General features: G+C 41.6%; 1 protein-coding gene across 5 annotated transcripts in view; it reads left to right on the top strand.

The window, feature by feature from the left end:
- Positions 1–14,613, top strand: part of YTHDC2 (YTH N6-methyladenosine RNA binding protein C2) — a 72,525-nt gene extending 57,912 nt beyond the window's left edge. For 2 of the 5 annotated variants that reach the window (XM_069962697.1, XM_069962698.1), the window contains exons 24-31: positions 864–1,065; positions 3,894–4,003; positions 4,237–4,529; positions 4,648–4,819; positions 7,215–7,418; positions 8,576–8,758; positions 9,754–9,856; positions 12,538–14,537. In XM_069962697.1, coding sequence (XP_069818798.1) covers positions 864–1,065; positions 3,894–4,003; positions 4,237–4,529; positions 4,648–4,819; positions 7,215–7,418; positions 8,576–8,758; positions 9,754–9,834 — 1,245 coding nt within the window. In that variant the 3' untranslated portion in view covers positions 9,835–9,856; positions 12,538–14,537. The other 3 variants (XR_011362182.1, XM_069962699.1, XM_069962700.1) reach the window with 3 other exon arrangements.
- The last annotated feature ends 10,370 nt before the right edge of the window (positions 14,614–24,983 follow it).

Here is a 24,983-nt window from a genome sequence, read left to right as displayed (position 1 = left end):
GAATATAGCGCAAAAAATGACACCTTTACCAGCCCCATAGACCAAAAAATAAAAGCGTTATAAGCATGGTCATAGAGCAATTTTAAGGAGCATTTAGATTTTTAAAAAGGTTTTAATTTTTTAAAAGACATCAAATAAAATAAAAGTCATACAAGTTACATATCATTGTAATCGTAATGACTTAAGGAACATAGATAACATGTCAGTTTTACCATTGGACAAATGGTGTACAACACAACCCCCCCCCCCCCCCTCCCGTTTCATTTTCATTTTTACTGCGCAAATATATTTTTCCCGGTTTTGCAGCATATTTTATGGAAAAATTAAGTCTGTCATTGCAAAGTACAATTAGTGGCTCAAAAAATAAGGGTTTGTGTGGGTCTGTGGGTAAAAAAAAAGGAAGTGCTACGGCCTTTTAAACGCAAGGAGGAAAAAAATGAAAGCGCAAAAACGAAAATTTGCACAGTCCCGAAGGGGTTAGACTTTTCATATATCATAGACTGCAACCGATCAGGGGAAAGAGTAAAAGGGAAGCACATAGTATGATATTTCACTGCCTCACTCTCAGTGATCTCTATCCTGCTATCTAGTGTATGGGGCTGCAGGACAGAGATGATTAACAGTGAGAAACTTAGACTGATGTGTGAAAAGCCTTTCTTAGCAAATCTTACCATGTTTTTTTATTATTTGTTGCCCGGAATGTTGTACATACTTTCCATCATATAGATTGTCCATAGTTGAGCTGTTACTCATTTAGCATTTAGTAGGCATATGTGCAAATTACAGTAAGGAAAATTGATTTTCCTGTTTTTCATTAACAATCACTGTAAACACTTATTTCATGCATGTATGCTTACTCCAAGCAGATGCCAACTGAAAATGGGCAAGCTGCTGCTGTCCAAGTTTTACCTACAGACTGGCTGATCTATGATGAGATGACCCGAGCCCACAGAATTGCTAATATAAGATGCTGCACAGTGGTTACACCTGCCAGTATTGCAATCTTCTCAGGACCTGCCAGGTTACCAAGTAATGCTTTTCAAGAGCCATCTGTGAGATGCCAAGGTGAGGAATTATTTATTATGAATTGATGAAAGATTACTTTAACGCATACCTATTGTTATAATAATATCATTATATGCTATAACAAATGCAAGTACAATAAATGTAAAATTGTAAATGATACAGAGGGAAAGAGGGCTTACAATCTACTGTACATGTTCAATGTTGTACATGTAGATATATGGAAACATAGAAGAGTGCCGGCAGAAAATGACCACCTGGTCCATCTTGTCTGCCCCAATATTATTTCCTTTATTTTTATCTTAGGATAGTTACAGTATATGTGTATTCCTGGCGTGTTTACATTTACTTAATGTAGATTTACCAACCACATCTGATGGAAATTTGTTCTAAGCATCTACTACTCTTTCAGTAAAAATTTTCTATCTTTCTGCACTCACCCATGGCTAGTCCCCTGCCACTGCCATTCCACTGGTGTTGGTCCCTGCTGCTCAGTGCTTCTTTTCTGCAACCACTATGATTGGTTGGCTGGACACTTCCTTGTTTTAAGAGGAGACTAGGGACCTTTGACTCTGGACTCAGCAGGTTCTTACAACAGTTTAAAGGGGAACTATCAGCAGGTTTGTGCAAATGAACCTGCAGATATCCCCCTGCAGCTCCATACCTGACTAGCGCACTGCTGTGCTTCCTGTCTCTGTCGGCCCCAACGTTTCTGTTCAGTTTGGTTAGGATGAAATATGCAAATGTGCTGGATAGAAGCCCTGGGGGCATTTCTTGGACTCCCCCCCCCCCCCCCCCCACTACCTCCTTCAGTGACGCATTCCCTCTGCATATTCATATATGCATAATCAGGCCGGTCTTTGCCGCACATGAATATGCATAGGGAAGGCGTAACCAGCACATTTGCATATTTGATTTTAATCAAACTGAACAAGATCGGTGGAGCTGACAGAGACAAGAAGCGATGCCGCAGTCATCAGGTACAAAGCTGTAGGGGGATATCAGCAGGTTAGTTTGCACGAACCTGCTGATACTTCCCCTTTAAAGGGGTAGTGCGGCGCTAAGAAATTATTCCCAAAATAACACACATTACAAAGTTACACAACTTTGTAATGTATGTTATGTCTGTGAATCGCCTCCTTCCCCGTGTCCCACCACCCCCGCACGTGTACCCGGAAGTGTGGTGCATTATACATACCTGTCACGTGCCGACACCAGTCTCCGATCTTCTGCCAAGGACGTCATCTTTGGGAGGCCGGCCGAATCGCTGTAGCCGTCCCTCATGCCGGCCCCCCTCTGCCGCGTCATCGGCTGCTCAGCCGCGATTGGCTGAGCATAACTGTGCTCAGCCAATCGCGGCTGAGCAGCTGATGTATGCCTCTATGCAGCTGAATCCGTGTCTTCTCCCTCCGTCCCATCACACTGCCTGTCTCTCTCCCCGCCCCTATTATACCTTCTGCTCGATTCCAAGCAGCAGGGTGAGCGCTACTTATCTAAAACTCACCCCGCTGCGGAGCCCCCCCCCCCCCCCGCCTGGTCCCAGCTGGATCAGCATACCCCTAAACAGTCCTGTGCAGGAGCGCTCACCCTCCCCGCTCCTTCCCGGTGGGGTGAGCGCTCCTGCACCTCCCTATACCCGGTCCCTTGCAGGAGCGCTCACCCGCCGCTTGCTCCTGGCGCGGTGAGCGCTCCTGCCCCATCTCATCTGGTCGCCCGGTCCCTCGGAGTAGCTCTCACCCGGAGAGCGTTCCTGCACCTTCTCCATGTGCACCAGTCCTCACTCACTGGACCAGGCGCCGGGCAGCTGATCACTGAGGCGCGGTGAGTACAGCCTCCGTGCCCCACTGCGCCTCAGTGAGGACTGGTGCACATGGAGAAGGTGCAGGAGCGCTCACTGGGTGACAGCTGCTCTAAGGGACTGGGCGACCAGATGAGATAGGGCAGGAGCGCTCACCCCGCCAGGAGCAAGCTGCGGGTTAGCGCTCCTGCAAGGGACCGGGCATAGGGAGGTGCAGGAGCGCTCACCCCGCCGGGAAGGAGCGGGGAGGGTGAGTGCTCCTGCACAGGACTGTTTAGGGGTATGCTGATCCAGCTGGGAACGGGCGGGGGGGGGGGGCTCCGCAGCGGGGTGAGTTTTAGATAAGTAGCGCTCACCCCGCTGCTTGGAACCGGGCAGAAGGTATAATAGGGGCGGGGAGAGAGACAGGCAGTGTGATGGGACGGAGGGAGAAGACACGGATTCAGCTGCATAGAGGCATACATCAGCTGCTCAGCCGCGATTGGCTGAGCACAGTTATGCTCAGCCAATCGCGGCTGAGCAGCCGATGACGCGGCAGAGGGGGGCTGGCATGAGGGACGGCTGCAGCGATTCGGCCGGCCTCCCGAAGATGACGTCCTTGGCAGAAGATCGGTAACTGGTGTCGGCACGTGACAGGTATGTATAATGCACCACACTTCCGGGTACACGTGCGGGGGTGGTGGGACACGGGGAAGGAGGTGATTCACAGATATAACATACATTACAAAGTTGTATAACTTTGTAATGTGTGTTATTTTGTGAATAATTTCTTAGCGCCGCACTACCCCTTTAAAGACAGTAGCAGGGGATCTGGTGTATACACTTTCAATTTCTTTTTTTAATTTGTTTTAATCCCACCCTGTGCATGGTTAAATAAAATTAAACGAATTACATTTCTCATACATATTGGCATGTCATATTCCTGCCAACACATTTATTGGCTGTCCTTTTTAACATCTGCTATCATGGCTTATTAGTGTATGTTGCCTTTTATAAGTTTTTTTCCCCCTTTTTTGAAAATTGTTCTGATTTGGTGTGGAAAAGTGTTTTTCTCTTACTGTCTGTATTTCAGCTGCACAGGATGACTCTGAGAGCAGTGACAGCGAGGTGGAGGACAAAACCATCACTATGTTAGCAACACTAAAGCTGGATGAGTGGTTACATTTTAAGCTTGATCCTGAGGTAATCATTATAGAATTTAGCACTGCCATTGCTAAAAGTATTATGAAACCTAATTAACGTTGATTATATACTTTATTGTCATAGGAAATACTGACAATCTAGTTTAAGAATAGCAGAGCATTCTGGGCCCTTTTTCTGGCTACAAGATCAACCTGTAAAAAATTTAAGCTACATACTATTACTCCCATGGATAATGTTTAATGGTGTTTATTTGCTGTTACTTTGTCTTCTAGTCTGCTAATTTGTTGCTACAGCTGAGGCAGAAGTGGTATAGTTTATTTCTAAGACGGATGAAGGCACCCTCAAAACCTCTGTCTCAAGTGGATGAAACCATAATCCGAACGGTCATTACGGTGTTAACTACTGAAGAGCAGGTATCAGGTTTACACCAGCCTTCTGGAATTGGGCAAAGGCCAAGATCAATGGCTTCTGAGGAGCTACCGGTATCATCATCTTCGAAGACCATTTTTAGTAGCAAGAGTTCAGCAGAAATAGACTTTGCCGACAACTTCTGTAGTTCGGACAGGTACACTCCACTCTTGGTCTCAGTGGTGAAATGTAATCGTTTCTTGATATACTGTAAATATGATCAGGTAAGTAGTTTTAGATTACTTGCTTATATGAATTTTCTTCTGTTTTTACAGCAGCAGAACTATAAAATCACAGTCCTTGAGTTTTTCTCAACAACCGAAACTTAAAGAAAGGGCTTTACAGCCTACGAGAGGGCTTGAGAAAACAGAACCACTGTCTGCAAAATATCCTGAAAACATCTCTTCTAGCCCCAGTGCAAGCCCTTCTCCGCCTGTGTCTATAAAGGTAATATGCTCAATTAGCTGAAAACAACTAGACTAGATAGGTTCCACCTTACCTAGGCAGTCTTTAGGGTGGTTTCACATACACACACTGTTTTTTGGCAGGTTTTTGGTCCATTTTCTAAGCTAAAGCCAGGCATTTAAAAAAGAAAAGAGGAATATAAAGAAAAGCCTCTCACCTCTTCCCACTGGATACACTGCTGGCTTTTAATTTACAGCCACACTGGCCAAAAACTAAATGCTCCCTCTATTAGAAAGACGTTTTGACATATTTGCAGAGACATGTGAAAAGTTTTGATGGGTCTAAGACTTGGTGCTCAGACGCCTACAATCTCTTTATATAGCAAGGAGAAGTGTGTGGCTGAGTAATTTCAACCGAAGCTCCATGCAATCTCCATTATGCTGCATAAGATCAGCCAGACTCCTGTAGGGAGCTTCTGGCTATATCTAGACATTGGTGAGGGGTCAGAACGCTAAACCCCTTAAGGTCAAAGCCAATTTTTATTTTTGTGCTTTTGCTTTTTGCACTTTATGTTTAAAAGGCCATAGCGCCTGCATTTTTTTACCTAGAGACCCATATGAGCCCTTTTTTTTTTGCGACACCAATTGTACTTTGCAATGACAGACTTTAATTTCCCATAAAATATGCTGCGAAACTGGAAAACTGTCAAATTGAAAAAAAAAAGGAATTTGTTTTCATTTCAGGTAGTTTCGTGTTTACATCGTTCGCCCTATGGTAAAACTGACATGTTATTTATATTTCTCACATCAGTACGATTACAACGATATGTAACTTGTATAACTTTTATTTTATTTGATGGCTTTTAAAAAATAAAGTAAATGTGTTTAAAATTGCTCTATTCCCATTGTTATAACGCTTTTATTTTTTTGATCTGTGAGGCTCTGTGAGATGTCATTTTTTGCGCCATGATCTGTACTTTCTATCAGTACCTTGTTTGCACATATACGACTTTTTGATCACTTTTGGATTTGATGCAACCAAGAATGCGCAATTTTGCAATAATGTGTTAATGTGTTATAAATATGTTTATTTATTTGTTTATTTATTTATATTAATGAAATGGGAAAAGGGGGGTGATTTGGACTTTTATTAGGGAAGGGGATTTTTTTCTATTAATAAAACTTTTTTTTTTTTTTACATTAACTAGAAGTCCCCCTGGGGGACTTCTGTATACACAGCACTGATCTCTCATATAGATCAATGCTGTGTATATACACAGCAATGATCCATGAGATCATTGATATATTGCTCTGGCCTGCTGCAGACGAGAGCAATATATTGCCGAGCCGGGATCAGCCTCAGTGCGACGCTGAGGCCCCGCCCAGCCAGAAGAACGGATCTCCTCCCCCCCTCCCGCGAGGAGATCCGACCCACTAGACACCAGGGAAGTGATAAACAGTGCATCTAAATGCAGCTGTTAGGTTTGACAGCTGCATTTAGATGCCTAATTAGCCAGCGCGGCAACGGGACCCGTGGCGGCTAATAGAGGCGCTCCTCGGCCGGGAGCGGCGCTGTTCAGAGCGGGACCCCTCTCTGAACTCCCCCAGTGTCACCATGACGTACCAGATACGTCATGGGACTCTAAGGGGTTAAACACAATACCATAAAAATTCAAACATATTTACATTTTTTTTTATAATGATATGGACACGTTAAAGAATTGTGTGTATCGAACTGAAGAAATTAGCTATGCTTAAAAAGAGTGAAAAAATTATATTCTTAATTCAACAGTCTTAAACAGTCTTTTTCATCAAGGCTGATAGCACATAGCATAGCACTGCAGATTGCCTGGTGAAAACTTTTAAAACTCCAATGTGAACACTTAACTTAGCTGTAAGTGACTGTTTTTCTGCAAATCATATACCTAAAGCCCCTATTACACGGGGCGAATGTGAGGAGCAAACGAGCGCTGTCAGCATTCGCTTGCTCCTTGATCCTCACTCGCCGCCACTAATACACGCGGCGGCAGCGGGCGGGTAAGTGCAGGGGGTGGCTGCCCGGGTGATCACTAGATCGTCCGGGCAGCCCATAGAGGATGGCAGCGGTCTGCTGCCACCGCTCCTGTTCCACAGAGCGGCGGAAGCAAGATCGTTGCCAGCATTATTGTTTGGCTTTCAACATGTTGAAAGACAAACGACAGCAATAATCAGCCAACATCGTTCATGTCGGCTGATTGTTGCCTTCTATTACACGAGATGATTATTGGCCGAATACGTCCGATAATTGTTCCGTGTAATAGGGCCTTTAGCAGTATAGTGAATTTTGCATGTGCAAAACTAAGAAACAAAAATGTTTGGGAACCCTGTTAATGCTTACAACATGTTTATGAAATGAGGATAATGTTACTGTTATTTGTGATGTTGTTTTTGTGTTGTAGAACTCAAATCCTTCATCACCACGACCTTATATGCCTGTGAGATACTTTATTATGAAAAGTAGCAACCTGAGAAACCTTGACATTTCCCAGCAAAAAGGAATCTGGTCCACAACTCCAAATAATGAACGCAAGCTGAACAGAGCATTCTGGGAGAGCTGCGCTGTTTATTTGATATTTTCTGTTCAGGGATCTGGACACTTTCAGGTAAAAATACAAACTTGCTTAATTAGATATTGTCAAATGTATAGGGATATGTTTAAGCTGTAGTTTGTTTTTTGACAGCAGCACAACTTTTAAGGCATTCTAAGCTACCTAATGGGTATTTAAAGGAGTTAACCAGTGGTTCATAAATTGACACGAAAAGTGGTGTATGAATTCTGGCATGCCTACATCAGAAGTGCAGTAAACAGGACAGTTAAGCATTTCATTAGGGCTGGAGTAGATTTTAGATGGTGACAACAAGTACATTTTTCTGTGAGTTTTCAGCAAAATCACCATGTTTTATTTGCAGATTTTGACTGTCTGTGGATCTCACCCATTTGAATTTAAGGGGTTAAATTTGGATTGTTTTCAAATCCTCATTCACATTGCTGGGTTCACACTACGTATATTTCAGTCAGTATTGTGGTCCTCATATTGCAACCGAAACCAGGAGTGGATTAAAAACACAGAAAGGCTCTGTTCACATAATGTTGAAATTGAGTGGATGGCCACCATATAACAGTAAATAACTGCCACTATTTCAATATAACAGCCGTTGTTTTAAAATAACAGCATATATTTGCCATTAAATGGCGGCCATCCACTCAATTTCAACATTGTGTGAACAGAGCCTTTCTGTGTTTTTAATCCACTCCTGGTTTTGGTTGCAATATGAGGACCACAATACTGACTGAAATATACGTAGTGTGAACCCAGCCTCACATTATATTGTAATTTGTTGCATTTTTGTAGTTTGGAATCTGCATTGTAAATTTGCTACATCTGAGACACCACAGTAGAGAAGCAGTGTATTGAGCTTTGATTAAATTATTTGTGAATGAAAAGAAGAATCATGTTTTTTGTTTATGTTAACCATAAATATTGAAGACTTTAAGGGTGTGTTCACACGGTATAGTACCGAATCATCAGCGGATTTAATGCTGCACGTTCACTGCAAAATCCGCTGCAGATACCTTCCCTGTCATTTTCAATGAGATGACATACTCGCAGTAAATTTGTCATTGGCTTGCTGATTGGCTGAGCAAGCTGGAAGCCATGTGATGCGCTCCAGCCAATGAAAAGGCTGCCGGTGCGCATGCGCACCAGCAGCCTTTTCTCTCCTATTCCTATCATTTTATGATTTTTATTTTTTTTTGTAGGGTTTTGCACGGATGTGTTCAGAGATTGGTCCAGAGAAGAGTCAAGACTGGGGATCCACCAGTCTTGGGGGTGTGTTTATGGTAGAATGGATACGGAGGGAGAACCTTCCTTTTCAGCAAGCACACCATTTACTAAACCCATGGAATGACAACAAGAAGGTCCAGATAAGTCGTGATGGACAGGTACAGTTTATACCTGGCATTGTGGAGGAAAGAAGTTCTCTAAAATTTAAATTCTATGTACTGTATTTTCCGGCATATAAGGCGACTGGGCGTATAAGATGACCTCTGACTTTTAATCAGGTTGTCAGGGATTCATCTTATATGCCGGAAAATGTTAACCACTGCCTGACTGCAGCCCTGCTGTGGTCAGGCAGGGGTTAACTGCAGCTAAACTAATGAAAAAAACAAACAGTTAACTCACCTGGGCCCGTTCCCGGCCTCCGTGCCAGGAACGGGCCCCGGTGAGTTAACTGTTTTTTTTTTTTAAATGGTCGCCCCATATGGTGGGGATGCGGGCCATTTTTGAGCCCCCCCACCGTATGGGGCGACCATACCCGGCGTATAAGACGACCCCCGACTTCTGACAAGATTTTTCGGGGGTTAAAAAGTCATCTTATACGCCGGAAAATACGGTAAATAAGATGTACTATATTAGGAGTTTATGAAATAGTGTAGTAATAGTAAATTTATAGTATGATTTACTCTCTTGATTTATCTCTCGTCTGATACATTCTCCACAGCTGACTGATTTCATGGATTCAGCATAAAAAAATAAAAAGCATTTACCTTTAAGTCATGGTTCTCCAAACTGCGGCCCTACAGCTGTTGCAAAACCACAATTCCCATCATGCCGGGACAGCTAAAGCTTTGGATTTGGCTGTCCAAGCATGATGGGAAATGTAGTATTGCAACAGCTGGAGGGCTGCAGTTTGGAGACCCATGCCCTAATTGGCCTCTAGAATGTAAGTAGAGGCCACTTAGAGAACTACACATTTTATTTATTTATTTATTTATTTTTGATTGCTTGACTTGTATATGACTTCTGGGTTAGTTAACCTCAGTGTACCCTAGCAGGCTTTGAGCTGTACCATCCTTCTTTTTCTTTGATTTCAGGGATTTTCTTTTTTAATTCCTTGTTATGTAGAGAGTGTATTTAATTGTATTCCACTTTCTAGGAATTGGAACCTCAGATTGGGGAACAGCTGTTGCTTCTATGGGAGAGAGTTCTGCCAGGAGATAGAACTGTGTCTCACTGATCCCATGTGCCATATAATTTCAGTGAGTATGTTCATGTGATGTGCTGTTTGTTACCCACCAGGATCAGATGACTAAAGTGTCTCATCATGAGAAGGAACAGAGGAATGGCTTAATGCATAGATATACGAAAAGATGCTCCTGATTGGTGTTTTATGGGAAAATCAAGCATTTCCCAAAGCAGACATGACAAATGGTGACAGTCCATGACAAATGGTGACAGCCTTCCTAGTGTCCAAAGTTAACAGGTCTTATAGACCTAGTTATAAGTCTACTGTATTTATGAGAGAGCTCCTTTTAAGACTGGCTTCTCTATGATTGACAGACTGATTTGTATCCAGCAGCCAGCCATTAATCATTACTGACGGATTTGGAGGAGGGAAACATGTTGCATTTAAAATGTTATAGTAATTTATCTATAAATATTTGCTAATATAAATTCTTCAGATTAAATAGGGAGTTTAGTGTACTGTGTATTTTACATGATTAGACTCTATACATAGTCTACTATACTTCTTATTTCAGTTATTGGCATACTTTTCGGAGTAGAACGCTACTTTATGGGAGACAAAAAGTTATATTCATAGTTCCAGGGGTCCTATTAGCATAAGGGGGAAAAAGCCTAGATTTAAGACATTCAGTTTTAGGGCAAATAAGGAATATGCAGTCCTCCTAGTCAGATCCTGGCAGAACACTATTGGCACACTGTTTACAGGCCTCTTATCAAGTAATTAACAGCGGAACAGGAGTCTAGTTATTGGTATTGACATATCAATCTACAACAGCCTATACCAGATAGTATTGAAAAGGTTTTATTCCTCAATTATAACATCCATTGACAGCTGAAATGACAGGAACAGTATTCTCATGGGGAAGTAAACAGATTTTCCTCAGCCTGTTCACAGTAATGATCTTTTTCCATGTCCCTTGATTTTTCTAGTTGTGTAAAGTCAATTTGTAGAGATGAGAGGCTAGTATTGTGCCTTTAATCCCCTATAGATGGATAATGCTTGTTTTAGTTTTCTTTATTATTTGGAATGTATAATACACTTTTTACCTTTTTATATTGTGCAATTGTAAAGTGGGTATAACTGACCAGTTGAAGTCACCAGTTTTTTTTTTTTTTAATCATGCATGCCATCTTCAAATCGCTTTATATTACTGCCTAAAAATGTCTTACAGGAAACATGCAAAAATAATGTGATGGCCTTCATATAATTTAAAATGTAACTATCCTCTTTCATGGAGGCACTGTCAAAATTCTGCCGCCGCGCTCCCTGTGCAGGTGCACGCTGGAGACAGAAATATTCTGGCAGGGCTGTTGATTGCATTGTATGTAGTAGCGCTGCCGGAAGATTTCCATTTCTGGTATAAGCTTGCATAGGGAGCACGACGGCTGGATTTTGACAGCGTATTCTGTCGACCACAAAAGATGATAGTAAACTTTAATAATTAAAAGCACCTTCATAGGCACACCTTTGAATTTGCTTGTCAGTTGATTTTGTGTTTTGTCATATGTAAATGAGCAGCAAGTTCCCATAGTGCCCAGCATTTCCATTTCCTGTTACTGCTTGTTGTCTCCTCCTGCATTTTATTAGCAGACACTGTACTGTAGAGGTTGGAAATGCTGGCCTCTTGCTGTTAATTTGCATATAGGAAAAAATTCTAATTACTGACAAGCTGAAGTTCCTGAATCTTAACATGGGACTGTAAGGGGCCTACTTTACAGAGTGATAATCTGCCGAATCGGCCCGGTTCCGCCGATTATCACTCCTTGGAATAAAGAGAACGATCAGCCGATGATTGTGTCATCAACTGATCTTTCATTTTGGTTCAAACCTAAAATCATCGGTCGCCACCCGCGCATCGCTACGTGGAATAGCAGGCGCGGTGGGTGCCAGACGATTTCACAAACATCATACTTTACCTGTCCAGGCTGCAGGTCTTCTCCTTCTCCCGGTCTCGTGCCGCAGCAGCTTCGGAGCGGCCTGTCTGAGCTGACAGACCGCTCAGCCAATCACTGGCCGGGACCGCCGCGGGCAGTGATTGGCTGAGCGGTCTGTCAGTTCAGACAGGCTGCTCCAAAGCTGCTACCGCGCGGGATCAGGAGTAGGAGAAGACCTGCAGCCTGATGAGGTAATGTATGAAACAAGGGCTGCAAGGACATCGGTAAACGATTGTCGGGCCGTGGAATAGGCCCAGTAAATGAGTGCCGATCTAGCAGATCGGCGCTAGTTTACATCGTTGATCGGGCCTAGAGATGAGCGAACCTCGAGCATGCTCGAGTCTATCTCAACTCGAGAATTCAGCATAGCGGGGGCTGCTGAACTTGGATAAAGCCCTAAGGCTATGTGGAAAACATATCCATGTATTAATGTTTTCCAGACAGCTTAAGAACTTTATCCAACTTTAGCAGCCCCTGCTATGCCGAATGCTCGGGTTCGGATAGACTTGAGCATGCTCGAGGTTTGCTCATCTCTAATCGGGCCCTGGTCGGCCCGTGGAATAGGACCCCTAGGGTGTTGATACGTGGCAATGTGTTTAGTTACACTACATGAAACTACCTGATGGATTCCTTATAAGATGACATCAGAAATAGTCTTTCCATTAGTCTTTCTAGCCATAAAACCTATTGAAAATAAATGCTTATGTGCTTCTTATGTGAGTTGCTGAAGTAACACATTTTATTTTATTCTTTTCAACAGGTTTTGACACCATGAAATAGCTATGAATATTTGGAATGACACTATTTTAGATAAACTCCGTTTCTGTTAACCGCACGTTAATTGTTTACAAGCAGCTAGTTTGAAGAGGTCGACCTCACAAGAAGGCTTTATAACAAATGCACTAAACCTCAATGGGCAGTCCTTGGATTTAGAAAAAAAATGCTGGTGAGGTAAAAGTGGAGATGTGGTTCAGTGATGGTTGGATTATGGAATTTTGCACATCCACTGTTTCTGCACAAAATACACTGTAATGTTCCTTACCTTTTCTAAGCAATTTGCACTGTTTTAAAGGTTCTGTGTTAATTTAATGACTTTTTCAAAATGTATGTCGTATGAGTTAAAATCACAGCAGTTGAAGAAAAAAGTCTGGGTTTATTAAATCTTGAGTTACAATGTAAAATTAATTCACATTTTACTACACATGCTTTATTAGGTAGATGATCATAAAATGATCAGTAATGGGAACAAATATTATCCCCCATCTGGGAGTGTAGTCTATGCATGTACACTGCTCTTCAGGGTTGTAGATGTAATAGAAGAATTCTTGTTTTTTAAAAGAGAATTATTATTAATATAGGATTATTGTGCATGTCCCATTTCATATGAACACATCTGGAGAGACCACCATGAAAGTATTGCAGGTGCAGAGAACGCTGTATCTACATGCTACTGATTTGCAGCATTTGTCAGCATTATAAATATGGGGTCACACATAAAACTACCATGCTGAGATACAGTACCATTAAAAGGTTCTTATGGAAAGAGAAGAGAGTGATAAATTATAAGAAGTCAGTGTTCTACAACATATTGTTTAACTGTGGTTCTTGAGAATTGAAATCTAGACTGTAGCTGCCATAGGGTAGGAAGCATTGTTTAGCTATGTCTCATCTATTGACATTGAGATGCTTTCATGTAGATTAGAATATATAAAACTTATACTGTTCACATATAACTGAGTTTTCTTTTGGAATACAAGTTCCAAATTAATTTTTTGTTTAGTTATATAGAAATACATTTTTTTGCTCTGAAACACTAAGGGAAGGAAATATAAAATAAAGCTTTCTGTCCACTGCCATGAATGTATAATGTACACACATGGTTTCTGTTATTACTTGTTTTGTTGACCAGTTGTTTCAAGTTAAGACTCAGTAATGTTCTGAATTACAAATTGCACTTGTATCTTTACATTGTTTGGTATTTTTATGTTTCATGTTTCACTGTTTTCCGGTTTTAACTATACAATATTAAAGGAAATCCATCTAGATCATGCTCAGAGTTTGTGTCAAAAGAGGCTGTGTTAAGCCTTTAGGGGGTGCACACCTACTTCCTCCCCAATGCTACCGCTTAAACACGAAGTCCCGCCATGTGAAAAAAAAAACAGCCAGCACCTCTCCCGGTGCTTCTCTAGTGCTGCCTCGCTGCTGTGGGACCCCTCCGGGCTATGGGATCTTCCTTGGCAGCAATGTCACAACCCAGTTGATGGACTACCAGCTTAGCCAATCAGTGACTGAGTGGGGCACCGCTGCAGTCACTGATTGGCTGATCGCCAATCCATCAGCTGCATCTGGCATCCCCCCCCCCCCCCCCCCCCCCAAGTCATGATGACATAACACGGGGGAAAATGCCTTCCATTAGGGGTCCCTGCACCTGTGACCCCGTGCTTCTCGGGCAAAGAAAGAGGTAAGTAATGGTTGTTTGTTATGTTCCCCCCTGCCAGCTGTCATTTGTTTTTAATGGCCAACTTCTCGTTTACCACAGCCTCTATGACGCTTCGCTCTGAGTATAATCTGGAACTGACAGAGTCTGCCTCCCGCCTGTATGAAGGCATTTGCAGTGTGTAGTTGGTCACTAGACTCATCACTAGCTCCCACTGAAACTGAAAATTTTCAGTGAAGAAAAAAAGTAAATTTATTTAATGGGGAACTATCAGGCAGGTTAGAAGGATATAACCTGCTGGTAGTTCCCTAATGCACATCGGGCACCAAGGAGGAAGGTATGTCTCTTATCTTCCTCCTCTGCCCCCTTCCTGTGTTGTTAGCAGTTAAATCCTTAGTCCAGAGCACCATTAAGAGCACTGCCCCACCCCCATAATGCCAAGCCGGACCACTCCTTCCAATGATGATCAGTGGAGCGGGCAGGCCGGATTTGCGCTATAGGGATGGGGCAGTGCTCTTAACGGTGCTCTAGACCAAGGGTTAAACCGCTAACAGCATGGGAAAGGGGCAGAGGTAGAAGCTAAGAGCCATACCATCCTCCTCTGTGCTCCTGTGCATTAGGGCGTTATCAGCAGGTTAGGTTTGTCTAACCTGCTTATAGTTCCCATTTAAAGCATGTCCTAGTACATTATATACACTATAATTGCCCCTAGTTAAAATGATTTTCTAATGCCCAAACTTTTATTATCTTCTGTTGGTGCTACACTAGAAAAGTAGCATACTTCCATTTATGCTATGCCTGAAATGTACTCTCTGAGGTGACTGTATCTATATAAGTTACTAAAGTTGTACATTTTACTTCTGAAACTAGACACAATCTTTAAAAAAACCTTTAAAAATAAATTTTTGCAACAAGTCAAATACATTAAAGAGTTGTAAATTTTTGTGCTCCTCACATATGTTGATGTAATTAGTGGATGACATTATTTAAGGGATGTACAGTATCTCTCTTCTGACAATTTCTGGAAGTGTAGATTATAACTGTATATTGTTATTTGGACATTAACTGCACTTGAACAGTTTTTAACTGCAATAAAGTTTGATTTACAGTGGTCATAAACTTATTTAAATTTCTTCTTTATATGAGTCCATTTACTTGTCTTATAACTATGTAAAGTAGACTTGTTTCATGTAGCAGCCAGTCAGGGTTTTTAAGTTGTACTGGTTAAATCTAAGGTGATTTTTTTAAATATAAAGAGCGAGCGCATTGAGGTTTTAGCACAATTTACACTCTGTTGATATGTTTGTTGCCCCCAACATCACTGATTCTTTTATATTTGATGGAAAGAACACCACAGAATGCAGCTAGTTTTTTTTCGTTTATTCTCTCTAATATAATTCAGAGATATTTAATTGACTGACCTTTTTAGAGATGTTCGTCCTAAATCATCCACAGACATACATATAGGTTAATTTCAACTAATCCTGGGCACAGTGTATGCCCCACATTTTATAATAATTGTTAACCCAAGAACAACTTCACATCATCCACATAAATTGAAATCTCATTGGTCTCAACAACTCTTCTTTCCTACCAGATGAACCAGAATTATGGCACAAAGCAAGAGTGTCACATGATACATTATCTGAATACAGGTCCATTTATCATATCCTTAAAAATATATATAACCCCCCCCCCCCCCTCAAAATTACGTGGGATGCCGTTTTTGTTCTTTCTTCGACACAGTACCCGCTACTCAGTTGTATTAAAATCCCTGGAAATGTCTATTCCTGGAATCAATCTTCCTCCTGCATTGGATAAAGCCACAATAATCTTGATGTATTGTTTAATAACTTTTGCTAGTCTTACAGTAGTAAAATTTTAGTCAGTAGTTTAGTATTAGGGCCAGTTCACACTGAGCATCGGAATCCCGCCGAGCTCAGTGTGCTGCTGTAAGTGAATAGAGAGGGCGCTCCCTCTCCTCTCCGCTCAAAGAACTAACATGTTAGTTCTTTGAGAGGAGAGCGGCGGCAGCGAACGAGCGCGCGCCCTCTCCATTCACTTACAGCAGCACACTGAGCATGGCGGGATTAGACAACATAGCTATTTCCATCAGATATTTAAATACACATGTGTGCTGATTACAAGTTACAAGAGATACTGATGTGTTACACATTAAAAACTGACCAGACAGTACTGCATAACAATGTTACCATATCTTATTACAAAGTATTACAGAGCGACCCTGCTCTGAACCGCCACGGTCCCGGGTGCCACATGTAGCCCAGGATCGTGACAATTAGCGGGCACGGTCCGATCGCCGTGCCTGCTAATTAAGGATTCAGATGCATAACTATACAGCATAGATCTCAATAAGAGATCAGTGTGCATATACTAGAAATCCCCCAGGGGGGCTTCTAGTATATTTGTAAAATAAATAAATAAAGTGTCGTTATTAATAAATAATCCCCTCCCCTAATAAAAGTTTGAATCACCCCCCTTTTCCCATGTTATAAATAAACATGTTTGGTATCACCCGAATTAATAATTTATTTCATTCCTGATCTCGCACGGTAAGCGGCGTAAGTGTAATAAAATCCCAAAGTGGAAAATTGCGCATTTTGGGTTGCATCAAATCCAGAAAAATTGTACTAAAAAGCTATCAAAAAGTCGCATATGCGCAAACAAGGTATCGATAGAAAGTACACATCATGGCGCAAAAAATTACACCTTACACAGCCCCATAGACCAAAGGATAATAGCGCTATAAGCCTGGGAATGGAGCGATTTTAAGGAACATATATTAACAATGGTTTGAATTTTTTACAGGCCATCAGATAATATAAAAGTTATACATGTTACATATCCTAACAACTTGAGGAACATATATAACAAGTCAGTATTACCCCAGGGCGAACGGCGTAAAAACAAATACCCCCCAAATAAACTGAATGTGTTTTTTTTTTTTATTTCACCACACATTTTTTTTTCTGGTTATGCAGTGTACTTTATGAAAAAAGTCAGCCTGTCATTGCAAAGTAAAATTAGTGGTGCAAAAAATAAGGGCTCATGTGGGTTTCTAGGTGAAAAAATGCAAGTGCTATGGCCTTTTAAGCACAAGAAGGATAAAAACGGGAGTGCAAAAGTCGAAATTGGCTACATATATGAATAAATAAACTACAATGAAAACGGCAACACTGGAACATATACTGCAGCGGAAAAGCCTCATGTTCACATTCAGTAGCTAATAATGGAAAGTAATTCCTTGTGTTTTTTCATGCCAGCTGGCATGCGGGTGCCCGATGTAAATTGCCAATAGGCTTCTTGATTATGTAAGGTATGCTGGATATCACCTCCGCGCACATTTATGTTTAGTTTTTCTATGCCATAAAGTTTTAAAGCGACAACTGAGCATGCATGTTGCGGAATGAAGTGAAGTGAAGCACCTGATTTTTGTGGATTGCCAGTAATGTCCTTGCAGTGCTCTGGTTTTTAACCTCCTGGTAGAACAACCAACATATTTTTTCTGACACTGTTCACGTTAAATGACATACACAATGTTAGTGGTGTTACAATGTTTGTTTAATGTCAAAATATTTTGTATTGTCATGGTTACTGAGTTTTTCGCACATTTTTACAAACTGACAAGTTCTTCATCGATGATGGCCACAAAAAAAAACAAAACCTTTTCGCTAAAGTCATGTAGTGTTTATTTATTATTTTTTTTGTCACAGTACTGGGAAACAATATGTCGCCCAAAGCTTTTTTCGATGCAATATTACAGCCCCTTGGCCCTTAGCACGTTGTTACCCGACAATGGTTACCAATAAATCTCCTGTACCACTGCGCATGCAATGAAAATGGGTTAGACACAGAAAAAAAATTTGTTTCTCCCAGAATGACATCATTGTTAGCTAGTGACAGAAAGTGTCTGGCACCCATGGAAACACCACTGCATTGAATGAAAATATTTATTTTTTAATAAAAGGCAGTCAAGTTGCTCCACTTTAGTTTCTAGCAGTTTTACTTGCACCATTTATTTTGTTTTACACTGATCACTGGACCTTTTATATGGGCCGTTTATCGACAATGAGTGTTCCTGCTAAAATGGTGTTGTTTTACTGCGATTAGCTGCAAAATTGCAGCAAAGAGGCTACATTTACTATTCCCATCATGCCTTTAGCTTTGGCTGTCCAGGCATGATGGGAATTGTAGTTTTGCAACTGCTGGGAGGCCTGAGTTTGACACCTGTGTCTTAGGCCAATCAGGGAAAAGAAATGCATGATGGGAAATGTAGAATCTTGGACATAGACAGGCTTTTAGAAAAACTCAGGAATAGCTAGAAAGATGAGAGACAGCTCAAAATACTCAGTGGGACTTGGTGAGTAAGAAAAGATAGGTTTGGGAGCTGTTAATGTTTTACCTCTTGGGTGGAATACCCCTTTAAGGTCTCCATACACCTTTATGTCAGCCTATTTGCCACTCATAGTGGCTTTGGACATCCCTATAAAATGTGTGGGGCCATCGACAGATCATGTCGAAAATCTCACTGCCCAACCCCTTTGTTTTCAGAGATATAAGCCTTCCCATAGAAAACAAAGGATAGCTCAGCCTAGCCAAACGTTCCTGTGCTTGGGAAGGATGGGGGCTGGGCGAGAGAGAGAACTAATATACAAAAATTATACTGTAATCATATTTCACTTAGTTCTGAACTTTTGGATGCCCCTAGTTTTGCATCACTGTATATAGTAATGTCTACTACCTACAGTATATATGCAGTTAAACTATGGACTGTATGAGATCTTTTGAAATATAAAGGATGTTAATATCCGCCAGTCCATGTATGGATCACATTGTGGAATATTTGGAATAAAATAAAAGCTACTTTCCTACTTAATATCAAAGTATATGCACCACACTGTTATAAGAATCACAATAATTAACCTTCTCGCTGACATGAGAAATGTGAAAAAGTCAGGGAAATAATTACTGTAATCTGGAATGACTGTAGGGGCCTTTCAGATGGCAGCATGATGGATCAATGAAACATGGAACAATGCTGAAATTATAGGATATTGTATCATGTGCCTGCAAGACTATTTAATCATGGTGGTAATGTAGTTTGAGCCTTAGAAATACTTTATATAAATATTCCCAATGAAATCTGACTCTATGGGGTACCTAAACAAAGCCAATACTGCTTCTAAGTCTAGGTCTGGGTTATATCCTAATTCAGGCAAAGATCCATATACTATTTTAAATAGGAATTGTTGGTTTGAGCACCACTTTTTATAGGAACAAAACAGGCTAAGGCCCCCCTTTGAATCACATTTTTGGTATATATGTCAAAAACAACAATTCAGATGTTTGGACTAGTTTATATAGATTTGTATTAGGCAGCTCTATGCAAAAAAAGTGCATTAAACAGTTTAAAAATATGCTATTTTTAAGTGGATGTTTTCAGCACTTAATGTAATGCATGATGTATACATTTTTTAACTGAAGTCTGGAAAATGGTTTATAGTGAGAGGCACAATCATGGCTGGAACATTTTTTACTGTATGTACACATGGTCTACAACTGTATTAACCAAAAATGCAAATGCAAGGTTAAAAAAGTATATTTTTTGTAAAAAAAAAAAAAAACAAGACACTAACAGATGCTTAAAGGAGAAGTCCTGTGAAAATTTTTGTATTGTATTGAAAAGTATTGGATTTGCCCCCCCCCCCCCCCCCCCCCCCCAAAAAAAAAAAAAAAGTTATACAAATCCCCAATATACACTTAATATGGGAAATGCTTATTACGTGTTTTTTCCCTGCACTTACTACTGCATCAAGGCTTCACTTCCTGGATAAAATGGTGATGTCACGACCCGACTGCCAAAGCTGTGTGGGCTTTGGCTGCTGGAAAAGATGATGGCAGGGGGGACACTGAACACCTCTCTGCCATCATCCTCTCCAGCAGCCACAGCCCGCACAGCTCTGGGAGTCAGGTCATGACATCACCATTTTATCCAGGAAGTGAAGCCTTGATGCATTAGTAATTGCAAAGAAAAAAGCACTTTATAAGCATTTCCAGTAATAAGTGTAAAACTTTTGGGGAGCAATACAATACTTTAATAAAGTTTTTCACTGGACTTCTCCTTTAACTAGCCTGTCTGGTGTAAGATATACTCTGTAAAGTCATTTAGCTTAGATTAACTGTTCTTTGACACAAATCAAAGAACAGTTTTTCCAATGGCTTGTCAATTCCCTAATTCCATGCTGCTGAGAGAGGAAATATGGACTTGCCGCTTGGCAAACAGTCTGTCATTTTGAGGGGTCTTGCATAGACACAATGGCCATGTACAGAGATGATGGTCCTTTTACACGGAGTGATAATTCGTGCAATCTTTCGTTTAACAAATTATGAGGCAACGATTTTATATTTATAACGATCAGCGGTTAGAGAAAAAGATAAATAATTTGAATAGTTCGTTATTGCGATTGTCTTAAGATTGCTTAAGCCCATCTCACACAAAGGGTGAATCTGTGAAAAACTTTACATAGAGCGATCTGAAAATTTTCAGCGAACGACCAACGATTATATGAGAACATGTTGAAACACCAAGATGAACGATTTCTCGCTCGTCGGTTGATCGTTTACCGTGTTTACACGAGCCAATTATCACTCAAATGCGATCGTTATCGTGAAAATCCGAACGATAATCGCTCCGTGTAAAAGGACCATTAGTTGAAAATAATGGAATAGAGTGGACTTTGGGAGAATAAATCTCTGGTTGAGATTTGCAAATGTGGGTATGCAATACATATGTTTGCTACTAGATGGCAGTGTTGCCATTTTGTATTCACTAGCTATATACTTTCCTTAATATATTAATATCTTCAAAATGATCCATTGTTAGTGATTAGAAGGGGAAATATTCCATAATCAGACTTGTATTCTAATAATTACACAACACTTAGACCTGAAAATGGAATGTGAAACTGAGAAATGTGAGGAACCATGGTTTAGCATCATGTTCTAGCTTCACTGTCACAGTATTAATACTGAGAGTCTGTAAGGACAAAAAAACAACAATTCTGCCCTTACATTTTAGAATTCTCTGTTGCCCTGTCTGCATGATGACCCATTATCTCTATGCTTAGTCACTGCCCACCTTAGAGATATCACTTAGAGTGGTCAGTTAGCACAGAAGCTTGTAAGGCATGTGACTGAACCGAGGCACTGAGAAATTCCCCGTCGTCCTAATTAGCCGCACAATTAAAGCGGTTTTCCAGCGCTACAAAAACATGGCCACTTTTCCCCCTACTGTTGTCCTTAGTTCAGGTGCGGTTTGCAATTAAGCTCCATTTACTTCAATGGAACTGAGTTTCAAAACCCAATCTGGAGACAACAGTAGGGGGAAAGTGGCCATGTTTTTGTAGTGCTGGATAACCCCTTTAAGCTCCATTTATTTCAATGGAACTGAGTTTCAAAACCCCACCCAAACTGGAGACAACAGTAGGGGGAAAGTGGACATGTTTTTGTAGCGCTGGATAACCCCTTTAAGGGGTGTCTCTGCCCCTGTGAGCCCGCAAATTATAGAAATATTTTAATGTTTAAGCCAGTAAGCTCCTCCCGCCTCCAGTACATATAGACCCCCTATTGTTTTCCAGCCCTGAGTTATCTTTTGTCCTTGGGCCTGCAGGTTACAAGGAATTGTGTTTTAGGTGCTGCTGTGCTGGTACTTTGTACTTATGTATTGTGCGCTGGCACTGATTTAACTAGTTTGCTCAGAGTTTGTTCCTACTCAAGGGATGGACAAAGAAGTTGTTCTATATAACCATTACAAGTAGATGAATCGGACGCTTCAAGGGCTGAGGTTTAGGCAGCTAGGCTCTACCCAGGGGCAATTAACTTTACCATAGGACCCGGGCTGTTCACCAAGCCTGGGCCCCCCCACCCCACTGTAACTATGGAAGCACTAGCCTGGCGTTCATAGTACAGGACAGATAATCTCATGATGTCCTGATTTGTGCAAAATTGCCATAAAAAAACTGTGATTTTTTGCAAATCATGGCGGAAGTGTAGCCCGGAGACAGTACACCACTGAAAGTCTTTTTGGGTGGTCATGGGCCCCCCCGGAGCTCTTGGCCCCGGGCTGCCGCCCGAAACACCCCTATTATAATCCACTACTGGCTCTACCCCACATCGGAGCCACCATCTTGGCGTAGCTGCGTCATACTAATGGCATGCCATTATCACTAGTGACATATGGAGCAGGAGATCTGGCTTCAGCAACGAGCTAGGTAGTTACAGTTTTCCCTCCTGAGCCTGGCTGAGCATCTTATTAAGATGTTAAGACATACAAATGTCTTGGTCCTTGGTCTTCTGTGGAAACACTCACTAACTTAGAGACAAGCGAGCCCTCCCATAGAGACGCTGTTTGACACTGAGGCAGGCGGGATTCTGTGGCAGAGAGTTTCACCGCGGAATTGCGCCACATTTGCTCAGTGTGAACATACCCTAAGGTTTAACCCCTTAGTGACCTTCATGCTGCCTTTTTACGGCAGTCACATGGGCTTTACTCCAAAGCATGCGCCTTTTAACGGCGAATGCATCAGAATAAACTGCTGCCCCCCCCCCAAACTACCCGCTCCGGGTAGTTTAACCCGTTAAATGCCGCTGTCAAATCATGATAGCAGCATCTAACGGGTTAAGGTGGGTCCTGCTCGATGCCACGGGTATACTCACGTGATCGCGATGTCCCGCGGTGCTGTCCGGTCCCCAGGCTTACCATGGATATGCCATCCTGCTGACAGGCATGGCTGTGGCAGGATGGTCACATTATACAATACACTGCACTACAGTAGTAGTGCAGTGTATTGTATAAGTGATCAAAGTGTTACACTAGTGTACAGTAATGTACACTAGTGTAAAAGTAAAAAAAAGTGCACCAAAACAATCTCCCCTAAGCCCCCACCCATTAATAAAAATGCATTACATTTCCCATATACAATAAACGATTACATAAAACATCAAAAACACAATTCCTATACGTATTTGGTATCGCCACATCCGTAAAGACCCAATCTATAATACTGTATCAATTATTATATCGCACAACACACGCTGTCAAAAAAAAAAAAATACCAGAATAGCTGTATTTTATCAATCTGCTTTAGAAAATACGTCATAAAAGAGATCAAAAAGTCATATACATATAAAACTTGGTATCAATAGAAACTACACATCTTCCCGCAAAAGATAAGAACGCTATCGATCTTGCAATGTGGCAACCGTTTTTTGAGGATTTTTGCTAGGAAGTTAGTTTCTATTGCGCCAAAGTTAAAAAAACCTACACAAATTTGGTATCACTGTAACCGTAGTGACCCAGAGAATACATGTATTATATTAGTGACCGCCGATCTGGGTTTTTACGATGGGCTCTATTCTGCTGCCATCAGCTCTTTATGGCGATAGCACAGAATAGTGCAGCGGCACTGGTAACAGTAGCGAATTATAATAGGTCAGTTTCGGGTGGTAGTCCGGGGCCCTGAGCTCTTGGGGGGCCCATGGCCTCCCAAAAAGACATACTTTTAGTGGTGTATTGTCTCCTGGATACAGTTATGCCTTGATTTGCAAAAAATCGCTCTCATTTTACAGCAATTTTGTACAATTCAGGGCATCATGACATAATCTTTCCTGTATTATGAATACTTCGCTAGTGTTGCCATAGTTACAGTGGGTTGGGGGGCCCAGGCTTGGTAAACAGCCCTGGGCCTATGGTCGGTCCTTTGCCCCTGGCTGGTAAGGCCCGCAGCCCCCTCCTCTCAGCTACTGGAGGTAGCTGAGGGGTTGGGGCAGAATGTGGGGTCAGTCCCAACCGGTCCCCACACTGGCAATCGCCGTTATTAACAGTATAACAGCGGCCACTGGAAAAGGGCGCTGCACGCTTTCATCTCCTCTCACCGTGAATCCACAGTGAGAGGAGATAAATACATGTCTCTCTCTGGATTAACCCTAGTGTTCACAGTGATTTGATTACTAAAAAAAGATCAGTTGTTCCAAATGCTGCCGGCATTTTGTATCCCCTGTCGCCAATAATAATTGATGATGGGATAAAAAGTCAAGTGCCCCGCATTACCTGTAACCACTCAGATTATTCATAACCACTCCGGTTTACCTGTAACCACCCCAGATTACTCGTAACTACCCCAGATTGCCACAGACTGCCCGTAACCCTGCCCCCCCCCTCCAATTGTCTATCACCACCCCAGATATCCAGTTAACACCCCCAGATTGTCTGTAACCACCCCAGATAGCCAGTAAACACCCCCAGATTGTCCGTTACCACCCCATATAGCCAGTAAACACCCCCAGATACCCAGCAAACACCCCAGATTGCCACAGACTGCTCGTACCACCCCAGATAGCAAGTTAACACCCCCAGGATGCCCGTCATCACCCCAGATTACTTGTAATCTAATTTAAAAAAAAAAAAAATTAGCAACTGCACCATTCTAATAACCGATACTAGCTGCAGTTTTGCTCCAGCAAAATGACGCTCCTTTTCTTCTGAGCCCTGCTGTGTGCCCATACAGTGGTTCATGCCCACATATGTGGTACCGTTGTACTCAGGAGAACCTGCTTTACAAATTTTGTGGTGCCTTTTCTCTCCCCTTCCTTGTGAAGTTGAGAAATTTCAAACTAAACAAACATATTGAAAAAAAATCTAGTTTTTCATTTTTACTGTCTAATATTGAATACTTTCCTCTAATACCTGT

This window comes from Dendropsophus ebraccatus, chromosome 3 (genome assembly GCF_027789765.1).
Source record: "Dendropsophus ebraccatus isolate aDenEbr1 chromosome 3, aDenEbr1.pat, whole genome shotgun sequence".
NCBI lineage: Eukaryota > Metazoa > Chordata > Amphibia > Anura > Hylidae > Dendropsophus > Dendropsophus ebraccatus.
The sequence above is the reverse complement of the archived record's forward strand: the minus strand, read 5'-3'. Positions and strand labels throughout refer to the sequence as shown.